The 13013-nt window shown below is 39.1% G+C and overlaps 1 protein-coding gene and 1 non-coding gene across 4 annotated transcripts in view; one reads left to right on the top strand and one right to left on the bottom strand.

Moving 5' to 3' along the window:
• Positions 1-13013, bottom strand: part of LOC136885854 (pyruvate kinase) — a 224826-nt gene that overhangs the window by 92033 nt on the left and 119780 nt on the right. For 2 of the 3 annotated variants that reach the window (XM_067158557.2, XM_067158551.2), the window contains exon 2: positions 5227-5362. In XM_067158557.2, the coding sequence (XP_067014658.1) occupies positions 5227-5362 (136 nt within the window). Of the gene's footprint in view, positions 1-5226; positions 5363-9260; positions 9471-13013 lie in introns of those variants that run through there. The other variant, XM_067158550.2, reaches the window with a different exon arrangement.
• LOC136885882 (uncharacterized) overlaps positions 9539-13013 on the top strand; it is a 140112-nt gene continuing 136637 nt past the window's right edge. Inside the window, exon 1 of the transcript XR_011019108.1 lies at positions 9539-9647. This is a non-coding gene — a transcript (uncharacterized protein). The remainder of the gene's footprint in view (positions 9648-13013) is intronic.

The raw sequence follows: 13013 nt of genomic DNA, 5'->3' as shown, positions 1-13013 counted from the left end.
CTGCTCTCTCTTTTTTTGTCCTATCAGCTGACTGTTTAAAATCAGACATGGCAACATGGATCCTTTCCTCATTTTGAACTTCAGCCTTCATCAATGACATGATTTTATTAAGCTGTTGTTCTGCATTAGCAATATCACTCTATAATGCACTTCACTGCCATACTCTTAAAATGTCTTCTGTCATGCATGATTCTAACAAAGGGCAAAGGATTGCTGCATATTTCTCAGCTGTGACACCAAGAGATTCAAGTGCCCTTAAATGACACTCCAGCTTATCATACATCTCCATGAGGGAACAGCATGATTTACTAGCAGAAAGGGTCAAACTGAGAAGATCCCTAAAGTATACTTCAATAAGAAGATCCTGCATCCCAAAACATTCTTGAAGTGCCTCTATCGCCAACGTGTAATTGTCATCTGTAGCTGGACAACTGTCTACAATAGCTCTTGAATTTGGTAAAGTAGCTTGCATCAGATAATAAAATTTATCTACTGGTGCAATCTCTATATTGTTATGAATATGCTGGAAATGGTTCCAAAATGGCAACCAATCACACCAAGTTCACCACCAAAATTACAAAATTCTATGGTTGGGAGCTTTATTTTCCTACTGATTTGAGCAACATTTACTGAATCTTCACTTACAATAGACTGTCTGTCTAGGGAATCAATTTCTAAGCACCTTACTTTCAACATATACAATATTAAATAGAGTAGTACTTACTGCAGTACTCGTCGGCCGATAGCACTTCTGGATCTAATTCTCCACTAGCCGTTATCCAACATCTATTCCATAACCTCTTCATTCTGGGCATTGATATTCCCGAAATATTGTTCCAAAGAAGCAAATGCTGCGCGAGCTTCTTCATATTTCTTCTCTTCAGGAAACTTACTAAGAGCAACGGAATGTCGGGTAAACAATGATCTGTCGATTTTTCTTCTACGTTTAATTTTCTCCATTGCGGAAGTAATCACAAAACACTGACGAGAAAACTATTCTGCCGTCATGCTGGGCACCAAATGTCAAATGTTCGGCCCTTCACCAAATGAAAAGATTCTATAAACTTAAAGAAACAACTTTATTTCATAATAATGCCTACGTCACCAATTTTTCTTAACTGACTACAAGGATTGACTACAAACAGCCTCCTCCATCTTAGCAAACAAAAACATCTCACTCAGTATTCCGAACTGTAAAGTAACCATTTGTCCCATCCCCACAAAACAGTTAAGGTTTCATTTTACATTATGCAGGTTTTCAAAACTATTCATTCCCTATGATTAGCATTTCTATTCTATCAGCAATGAGATTACCTATTACTTCGGAATGATTTCCCTGCCACTCAACTAATTTTCAGATTATTCTACCTGACAGAACACTTTCTCCAGCTTTATACAAAACTGTTCCAAGGTATACACTAGCTTTTTCTTTTCCTGTATGTAATCTATTTGGTTCTTTGAATTATTCTCTGATCATATCCATGAACTTCTCCAATCATTCTGAAGATTTTCCATCCTATATATCTTGCATCTAACAGTGCTAAGTTCACTGAATATTATATAGTGGTTGACTTTAACAGTAGACTCCTTAACCCCTTAACTGGGTACTAAATTCTCCACATGCATAACCTGCCCTGAGTACTTTTCCCCCACTTTGCGATATTTAAATATTTCCTTCATAAATTTGTACATCGTTTAATACGATAGTAATTATTATTCTTCAATAAAGGGATACTAACATTATTTACATTGTTCTGAATCCAGATGATTATAGGTTTTGTATTTAGTTATCTTTGTGATATAGGCAGAAACAAGGTGTTACACACAAAGCCTTTTCACAGTCAGGACACCAGTATGATGTTTTCCTCCTCTTCCCTTGGGACCAACACCCTACACACCTTCGGAGAGGCCTTGACGCTGTGCTAGGAATATCTTCCGGGAAGCAGCGGCTGAGGAGACGAGATGGCCTTAGGCAAACCATATCAACCAAGTATCGGAACATCTTTTGGTAATACTTCTTGAGACGTTCCCAAGCACTTTTATAGCTGTAAAGTTGACTGTCATTTTTATCCACCCCTCCCATATTCTTATTATAATCAAGGGCTGCCACTGGTTCCTCAATAACTCATTTCTCGAGTTCATCTTCTCCATGGAATCATCATGGAAAGTGCTTACAAGAGCGACATCACGCTTACCTTTCCACTTCATTATCATCTGTTTCTTTCGATAACCTGAATTTTTTTTGCCCTTCTGTAATTTTGCATTCTTCACAAAGTCTGGAAACTCCTTTCTATTAATACTCATGGTCCCTACAACATCAGTTTTCCTTTCACAAAGCTTATCTACCAATGTTGGGCTAGTATACCAGTTATCAAGATACAAACAATATCTCTTGTCTAGTAACTCATCACGAAGTTCAAGATCTATTCTTGCAGTTGTACTCTCTCCTGGATGGTTCTGACCATATAGAGTATCCTTATCAGTATACACAGCAAATTTCCAAATATATCCAAAACCACACTCATACAATTTGTAGAGTTTCATGCCAAATCTGTTGCGTTTCGAGGGTATGAACTGTACCCAGCTTAGTCGTCCTCTCCAGAGGAGGAGGATTCATCAACACAAACATTTTGTTCAGGAGTATAGATGGAGGAAAATTTGTTTAGGAGATGATCGAGGATTGGCTGTATTTTGTACAGTTACCTATTGTGGATCTGAGGATCAAGCTTTGAATTAACTACAAAGTGAAGGAATTTCAAAATCAAGTGGAATCTTTTTTCGGACGTAATTTTGGAGAAATAGGGGGTAGCTATACTTTCACGTTTTGTGAAGTAGAGACTGTTTTCTGGTTTGTGAACGACACCCTATAGAAGGAGAAGTCCAAGGAGAGTTTTCATTTCAGCAGCATTTGTGTCTTTCCAGCTTCTCGCTCAGGATCGTGGTTTTAGGTTAGGGTTAGCAGCTAAACATTGGCTAGCATACAAGTTAGTCTGTTCAGCTAATAATTGGAATATATCACCACCTACGAACACGCTGAAGTATTCTGCGACATTGTGCACGTACCTAAAGTCTATATTTATCTTATTTACACCTGTAAAAGCAAACCTTGGTCTTGGAGCACCATTCGCAATACAGTGAGCCAGCTGAGTTACATTTTGAACTTCGTCCGCGTCACTTGGTTCGTCTGGAACAACTTCACTTTCACTTTTTCAGGATCACTTTCACTGTCCTCTTCATCAGTATGAATCCACTCATCATCATCATCATCAGATAAAGAAGATACCTTATCACTCTCCGCTTCCAAAACTGTCGAAATACCTGCACAATCAAGCCGATCTACTTTATGTTTGGAAGCCATGCTTTGCAATATAAATGGCTGCGCGGGAACTTCGTGCAAGGTGCCAAAACAAGTGCATTTCACAAAGCTGTGATAGCTTTAAAAAACAATACACAGCATGATCTCATGGAAAACATATCAACTAATGCGATAGATTCCATGGACACGCCATGTGCCTTCACCCTCAAGATAAATACGCGATAAATTTTACGATCAACTAATGCCGTCATACCAACTGTAGAAGCCCAGCACGAAAACGTCCAAAGACGTCATATCCACTTAAGGGGTTAATATCCACTTTCCAAACAGTTCAGAGTTATATCCGATTTCTAATTTTTTTAAAAATGTGTCTCCTCCACCCCCTAACGTATAGCAGTGATAATGTCTTACGCTTAATGAATTTGTAATTAATGACTAACCCCATACTAGGATAAAAATCTAATGCACATTTATCACATACTTCCCCATCACCTCCACAAATCTTTTTTTATTTGTCAAGTCATACTGAAAGCACTTACTTAGCACTATTTTTTTATAACCCTCATTACTACACACAGCTGAGACTCATTGAATACCAGTCTGTTTGTTGTATAATTTCAAAGGATTCTTTGGACTGTCAACTCTGCCACTTCATAGATATGAAGATTGCCAAAATAATTATTTGCAAAGTAGGATAATAATAATGTTATTGTTTTTATCCCCCACTAACTACTTTGACGGTTTTCAGAGACGCCAAGGGGCCGGAATATAGTACCGCAGTTCTTTTAAGTGCCAGTAAATCTACCGACATGAGGCTGACGTATTTGAGCACCTTCAAATACCACTGGACTGAGCCAGGACCGAACCTGCCAAGTTCGGGTCAGAAGGCCAGCGCCTCAACTGTCTGAGCCACTCAGCCCAGCTGCAAAGTAGGGCATAGGTCTTACGGTGCTTTTAGATGGGTAATAGAAGTTGTTCAATCTTTAGTAATAGTAATATGTACCCCTAAATTTCCTCAATACTTCCTGGCAATACTATCCATGCAACATTACCAAAACTTGCCTGTAAATGTGGAGCAACTGAATGGCTGAGCAACATGTTTTGACGATCAATAAGTTACCAGAATATTGCCAGCCTTCTCAGCCAAAAACACTGAAGCAGCAGTGGTTGCATATATAATAATCCATGAAGCAGTAACTAACAAAGAAAAAGGAAGAAAGACCTCAGGCGAGCTATCCCTGTCACTACGAAATTAGCCATCATGTTGCAATTTCTTGGTAAGGGAGAGTTTTCAAAATCAACATTCTTTCATTTCTAGCATACATTCTTAAACTTTTAAATTTCAATTGTGCAACATCTATCGAAACTTCAAACTTATTTGTGACTTCAAACCATTTGTCATTTTTAAAATTATGGTGTCTAAATCCCACAGTTCAGGATGTAACTGAATAACAATTTCTCTGCACCCCAGGACATTTTGGACTCAATAGTATGCAAAATTAATAGTGCATGCATTTATACAGCCTATACTCAATGCTCTGTACTGTAAAATACTCTGATAATATTGCCATATTTTCCATCTCACAAGAAATACTTAGCAATGGACAAGGCAGCATAAAAGTTGCCGGAAACAGTATTGCCAATACAGAGCCACCCTTGCCAGTATTTCAGACATATTGTGCAATACTGCTCCACATTAAAATCAACATTCAGCAACTATATTGCTTTCACACATGTCCACAAAAATACTGCCTACCTAAAAGAATGTTTACTAACTTCTAGTCTCCAACTGAAGTTTCAGCTCAAACAGATAGTACAAATATTTCAATTTTTACCTTATGTAAGCTGTAACAACAGCTAAGGATTTCATTTTATTTCAAAAGTATATTCACAACAAATTATTTACTTACCTATAGTACAGATTATTCCTGAGAGTCTTACATATGATGCCTCTGAATCAATGTCAAGAGCACACATGTGATCCAGATGGGAAGCAGCATCTGCAGCCTGAAGCTGAAGGGGTGGGACTGCAGTAAGCGATTCCATCTAGCAACATAATAAACAGTAATGTTTCACATGATTTAGCCTTAAAGCAAGTTCACAGAAAATGAATACTAGGCTATAGTATTTTAAATATATTGTAGCCTATAGCAAGCCACTATATTGCATGCAATATAATGTAGCAGGTTATTCTGAGAAATAATTCTTTAGAAGTAGCACAAACACTACGTGCAAATAATTAGACATTAATTATTAAAAAAACAATTTCCCAGCATTGATTACGTACACTGGCAGAAAATGAAATCAACACTAAGAAGACATTAGTTTAGAGGAATGCAACTTAGGCTTTAAGTATGCACCAGAAGACATATGACATGGTAGTACATTATTAATCGCAGTAGTCACCATGATTTTGAATTCAAGCACACAAACATGCAGTGTGTCATACAGGTTATCATTTAATGGGATGGAGTTCCATGCCTGTTGCACTTGATCAGTCAAATCAGCAACAGTTAATACTGGTATGGGATGATTCTGGAGTTGTCATCCCAGTATGTCCCGTATGTGCTCAATGGACAAAAGGTCTGGTAATCTCTCAGCCCAAGGCAACTGGTCAACACTCTGTAGAATATGTTGGGTGACAGCAGCAGTACGAGGACTGACATTCTTGTGTTGGAAAACATCTCCTTGAATACTGCAAATGAATGGCAACACAACCGGTTCAATCAACAGTCCGATGTACAAATCCACTGTCAAGGTGTTCCTGCTGTCGAAGCAAATCACTGCCCAGAGCATAACTCCTGGTGTAGGTTCAGTGTATTGATGCTGCAGACAGCTTGGTTCCAAGCGCTCACCTGGCCTCTTCCTTACCAACCTATGGCCATCACGGGCACACCAAGACGGAAATGGCTCTCATCTGAGAACAACAGATCTCCACTCCAACCTCCAATGAGCTCTAGCTTGACACCACTGAAGTCACAGATGGCAGCAATTCGGAGTTAGTGGCATGAACGTTACAGGACGTCTGGCTAGGAGCCGTCCCTCAAGTAATCGATTTGTTACAGTTTACTGAGTCACTGGTGCCAACTGAAGCTTCAATGGCTGCTGCAGATGCAGTATGATCCACCTTAGCCATGAGGCAAATTCAGAGGTCTTCCTTGTCCGTAGTAGCCCGTGTGTGACTGGACCCTGGTCTTCTTGAGATAATGCCTTCCTGCGATCATTGTTGCCAAATCTTTCTGCAATATCTCGGAAAGAACATCTACCTTCTCATAGCCTTATTACCTGGCCTCGTTCAAACTCAGTAAACTGTTGATACTGCTTTCATCTTCTTAAAGGCATGTTTGACTCGCACCTACCTCACAATGTCAACATCAGATGATGACTAACACTCTTGAAGTGTACAGCGCTTATTTAAAGCAAACTTGCTTTGCAAGGTCATAGTGGTGCTACTAGCACCAGTCTTCGTCGACTAGTGTGCAAATCTGAATAGGCATCTTTCAGATGTGCAAACATACCTCCCAAATTTTGTTTATCTCACAAAACTCCTCCTTGGTGTTGGGATTTCATTTTCTACCAGTATATGTGAAAAAGTAAACTGAACTTGAGGTAAAACACACAATAGCAATAAATCACAATTATCAGACAGTTACTAATCAGTAACCCCAGAGATTAAAAACTGAAGCAAAACTCAACCAAAAACAGTCAACTGTATGGTAGAAATGAAAACATTGAGGTGTCATCTCAGTCTTGACATACTTTCTTGCAACATGCCTAGATCTAAAACCATATCACCTTCTACAAGAAACTAAATATACAATTAAATAATATTACACAGTTATTACACTAAGGTAATTTGCATGCTCACATGCTAATTTAGAATACAAGGTTATGTATTGTATATGGAATGAAATTTCTCTTGCACAGCTACATTATATTTATTCCAATAGTTAGAAAACTACTGAAGGCTGTGTAACTCTTGCAAAATCTATATTGATCAACCTCTATCCCACTCACTCTACAATGTCACTGTACCTTCCACTGTAGGAGACAATGGCAAAGAACTGTCATGTCTAGATTATGCCAATTTGCTTAAGAGGCTGTCCAAAGCTTGTCTAAGGTACGAAGTTGTCTGCTTCCCGGTGTCCTTTTGAGGAGGACCAAACACACAGAAGTCCATTGGAGAAGCATCTGGTGATATGTCACTGAAGGCAATAGCATATTCCGGTTTCTGTTTCCAATCTTGCAGAAATTACTGATTTGATTCAGAGGTGTGACTGGACGTCTCATCTTGATGCACCGAAACGTTATTTACTGAAATACTGTATAGAATGATAAATTGGACTTAGGGACATTAGTCTGATAGTAGTTAGAATTAACTTTCACATTTTTAGCTACTCAAATCTGTCACTTGCAATTATAGCAGTACCCAGTAATCACCATTAAAGCCTTTGGAGGAAGTTTCCCTGCATTTGCGATACTACCTTTGATAATCCCCCTGGTTGGTCTGTAGAAAACTGTACAGGGTGTAGGCCTATTGCAATCATTGAGGTAGGTGTACACTTCATCTAGCATGACAATGTACTTCCATATATCACCTGTAAAATTTTGGTCATACAGCTTCCTACTGTTGACTGTCCTATCTGTGATATGGCAAAGCAGTGCTGCTTGTTGTTTTAAGGGGCCTAACATCGAAAGTCATCGTCCCCTGGCAAAGCAGTAACTGTCTGTTGAACCCTTTTGGCACTTCTCTAAATGAAGGTCCTAACTGATTAGTGTTGACAGTATATACAGATTTGTCCAACTTATTTTCAAGAGATTTCTGGGTGGCTAGATATTTGTTTGTTGAAGGCCTTAACCTTCTTCTTCTTCTTCTTCCTCCTCCTTATCTCACCATCATCTCGGAAGAATGTCTTGAGGCGTGAGGATTTGCCTGCCTTTTTCCCTTTGGAACTGGTACCATCCAGGCATTACCAGAGATGCCATTCTTGGAAACAACAAAACCATACTTCTTGCAGGCTTCAATGAAGCTGTTGTAGTTTGTATCGGAATGAACCCTTTTCAGTATGGCTACATTTTCTTGGGCTTCGAGTCACAAGACACTTCCACATGTAGCATGGTGTTATAGTCCTTTAAACTCGTCATTAGAGATCGCTAACATCCTTCTGTGCAAGGAAAGAACCTAGACAATTACTTCACCAACTTATATTTTAATCTTAAGTACCAGGCACCACATATACATTAATGTTTACATAAAATCCAACTCAGTGCCTCAAAAGCAAATTAATGATGGCCTGATGTTTTGTCTCAATATTCCACAAGCTTCTCACTTATTTTTGCATTTACGAGAAATGCCTTCTCTGATATGACTATGGCCTAAATTTGTTGAAGATACTGACAAATAAAAACATAGCTACTTTTCATGACTTTCTATCTTGCTCTATTTGAGCAATAGAACTTCCATGTTTTTGCCAAAGGCTATCTATGAAACTTCATCATCACACATCTACACTGCTCAGTGTCAAAAGCTGGAAATACAAGCAGTTCATTTAAATTTTGGAGGGCATTGAAATATTGTTCATTTTACACGAGTTATATTTTCTCTTATATTTAACCTAGGTCTCTTAATATTGACTATGTAGAAGCTAAATGGAAGTAAATTGGATACCGACACTCACATGGTTAGCCTGTGCTTTTTATAAATGGAAGTTCTTTACTGTTTCTTTAAAATGTCTGTATAAAATGAGAATTCTGCTACTTACATAATATTTTAAAAACCAATAATCATACCGATATTACACAAAGGAGTAAAAGTAAAATTTTACTATCTAGTATCTACACATGCAAGTTCACAAGTGGTACACAAACTACAAACAAAAACTAGCAAATTCTGTGCAAGAGTGTATGACAATATACTACAAGTTCAGCACAAAGTTGATGTTACCTGCTTTTGATCAATGTCATACACTGTTGACCACACCATTGTTCGCAAGTTCAGACCTGAGCTCAAAACAGAAAGAAAGCCCCAATATGAGGGGAGAAATTCCAAGTATGTTTTAGGGTTCCTAGAAATACAACAAGTTCTTGAAATGCCCTTGTAACTTCTCACAAGAGAGAACCACATACAGCACAGGCCCCACTCAAAGTAAAATTGCAGAACCCTTTCTCACCTAGATAGCCTGGATGCTCATGTGCAAAAATAACTATTGGGACTGTGTGCCAAAAAGCAGCTGTCAATGAGAAGAGCGAGTGAGAAAGTTATCCATAAAGTGTTCAGGAGTGAAGATAACATGAAACCTTAGAAGAATCAGGAGCAAAACACATATTGCAGGTAACAGATATATCAACACAAAAAATACAGATTAAGAGAAGACAATCAATCCATTTCAAAACTAGTTTAGAATATATTATGTATTAGCATACCCTATACCATTAGCCTAAAATAAAAGGCAACTTCAGCAATAAGATAAAAATTACAAACTACATGACTAGACAACAGATCTACAAATTACAGTAATTTAACAGAAAAGTTGATAAAGCAAGCTAAAATATTACAGACACACAAAAGAAGAAGTGTGTGTTAATTAATAGAAAATCTGTATCTATATAAAAGCTGAAATTTACATCAAGTCAAACAATATTGAAAATATTAATATTTTAATGTTAGTTACCATATGAGATAATGGGCAACTTCAACAAAAACATTTCTTCATTTATCAATATACACAGCACACGTATACTTCCAGACACAAAAAGTGATAGGCTGAATTTTTTTAAAGTCCTTGACAACATACATGGCCAAAAGGAAAATACTAGAAATTTCTTGGCTAATTAATATACAGAATGATTATAACAGCATTGTAAAAAACAGTCCCTATTAATAATAATAATTAAAAACCAAGGTGATAACATTTAATTTTGAGTTGCAATTTTACGCACAACAGTGGATGTGGTTTCCAGTTGTTAAAATAATTAGGTATTCATAGAGCAAAAGTGACCATCAATATTTAAATCTGTGTTTAGTTTTTCCATGCTAAAGCCAATGTGGTTTGCTTTTCATCATCACTGCTATTATAAAAATAATTATAAAATCGATGTAATCCGTATCTACTTGTCTATTTTGGTTTGATGCAGAAAAAGTAAAAACATTGAGAGTTCATAAGGTAATGGTTCTGTATTCAATACCAGAGGCCACTATCGAGTGTAAAAACATATGGGAATGAAACAGCAACCCTGGAAAAACAAGAAAACGATAGGTTAGAAAAACTCGGATGTGGTTTTGGATGATTAAACAGAAAAGGCTGGTCTGAAAGAATAATGTTACTGGTTTTATGTCCCAGTAACTACTCTTACTGTTTTTGGAGACACCAAGGAGCGGGAATTTAGTCCTGCCAGTAAATTTACAGACACGAGGCACCTTCAAATACCACCAGACTGAGCCAGGATCATACCTGCCAAGGTGGGGTCAAAAGGTCAGCGTTCAACTGTCAGCCACTCAGCCCCGGGGTCTGAAAGATACTGTAGTGTTGAGAAGTGAATGGAGAGAAGTCATCATTGAAACAGAGGAAAGGAACATGTTTGGATGTGTAAAGAGACAATGGGTGGTGTGATTAAAAATGAGCACACACTCTTTACTCGCGAATTTAGAGCAGGCACTCACAATGAGGTGAATAAAAACCGCCTGTCGGAAGCAGTCCCTCACAACCGACCTGTGACCTTGAGCACACACTCCAGTTGCTCGAGTAGCAGAGTGAGCGCTCCAGACTTCTGGTGAATGAAGATAAAGCAGGCACTCTTTCCGGTAAGCGCCTGCTCATGTTTCCTTGAGCTAACTCAATAGGCGACTCCAAATTATAGTGTCAAGTTCAATAGCATGGCAGAGGTAATGGTGGTGGTTAATCGGAAAAGAAAATTATATAAACTTTGCAGAGAATCATCTCAACTTGATTACAGAGTGTTATAAAGGTCCAGTAAGGAGCATGCTGAAGAGCTTCCGTGGCTCAGGCGGCAGCGCGCCGGCCTTTCACCTTTGGGTTCCGTGGTTCAAATCTCAGTCACTACATGTGGGATTTGTGCTGGACAAAGCGGAGGCGGGACAGGTTTTTCTCCGGGTGCTCCAGTTTTTTCTGTCATCTTTCATTCCAGCAGCACTCTCCAATATCATTATATTTCATCTGTCAGTCATTAGTCATTGCCCCAGAAGAGTGCGACAGGCTTTGGCAGCCGGCACCTTTCCTATCCTCACCGCTTCATTCATTCCATTCCTGACCTGGTCAGATGACTGGAAACAGGTTGTGGATTTTCAAGGAGCATGCTGAATGGTTAGCGGAGCATTTCCTTGGGCACTCCAAAGAAACGAGAGGTGGTGCACTAATAAATGAAGAAAAAATGTCAATCACCTTGCGTTATGTTGGTGACCCTGGGTTTCAGAGTGGAGTTGGTGAAGACATCTTGGAGAACTATGTCAAAAACATTTTCGCAGGTTTTGACATGAACAGAAATGAAAGCAGATTATTACATAAAATTCCAACAAATGTTGCTTAGATCCAGGAAGCATGGGCTAAGTGGCAAGAACGTTTGAGCTTCCCTTATGCTGTTGGAACTGTAGACTGTCCTCATGTACAAATTCAGAAGCCACATGTTCATGGGAATGACTACATTTACAGAAAAGGCGTCCCTAGCATTAATGTACAGGCCACTTGCAATGGAAAGGAAGAATTCACCCAGTGTAGATGTATCACGGCCTGACTGTCTAGGACTCCCGAATTTGGAGAAACTCTGGTGTTTGCAGAGTTATGAGGCCTCTGTAGGAAGTCGAAGGGATGACAACTTCTGCAGATCTTGCAACTTGCTTACGTCATGCCGACACAGATAGGTCTTATGGCAACGAAGGGATAGGACTGGCGTAGGAGTAGGAAGGGAGTGGCCGTGGCCTTAATTAAGGTACAACCCCAGCATTTGCCTAGTGGGAACATAGGGAAACCACGGAAAACCATCTTCAAGGCTGCTGGTTGTGGGGATCGAACCCACTATCTCCCGGATGCAAGCTCACACCTGCGCGCCTTTAGCCGCACGGCCAACTCATCCGGTCCTGCAGATCTGGCTCCTTAAAAATTTCATCAATTGTCAATATAATATTTTCATCACAATGTCCGACTCGTTGGCTGAATGGTCAGCCTACTGGCCTTCGATTCAGAGAGTCCCGGGTTCGATTCCAGGCCGGGTCGGGGATTTTAACCTTAATTGGTTAATTCCAATGGCTCGGGGCTGGGTGTGTGTGGCATATTCAACATTAGAAATCATCCTAGGTAGGGCCCTCATCTTCACAGACACGCAGGTCGCCTACTAGGCCGTCTAATAGAAAAAGACCTGCACCAGGCCTCTCCGGAGGCCATACGCCATTATTATGATTATCATCATAATTAATGTTTGTTATTTACGTTATAGGCCTACCATTTTCCTCAATTTATTAATGTCATAATATTCAGGCTACGATTTCCTACCTTTCAGGCGGCTGATGGTAGGGTTATTCCCCCTCTGCATCAGATTCATCGGTCGCTTCTCCCATTATTTTAACGATATGCATTTGCTTCCCGTATGCTTTAATTCTACTTTATATTTCAGTCTTGTTTTCATGTTTTGCAATTTTTACCAACAGTTGGACGAAAATTATTATTCTTCTACCGCTTTTCCCACC

The sequence above is a fragment of the Anabrus simplex genome, chromosome 1 (genome assembly GCF_040414725.1).
Source record: "Anabrus simplex isolate iqAnaSimp1 chromosome 1, ASM4041472v1, whole genome shotgun sequence".
NCBI lineage: Eukaryota > Metazoa > Arthropoda > Insecta > Orthoptera > Tettigoniidae > Anabrus > Anabrus simplex.
Note: the sequence above shows the minus strand (reverse complement) of the source record. Positions and strands in the feature narration are given on the sequence as shown.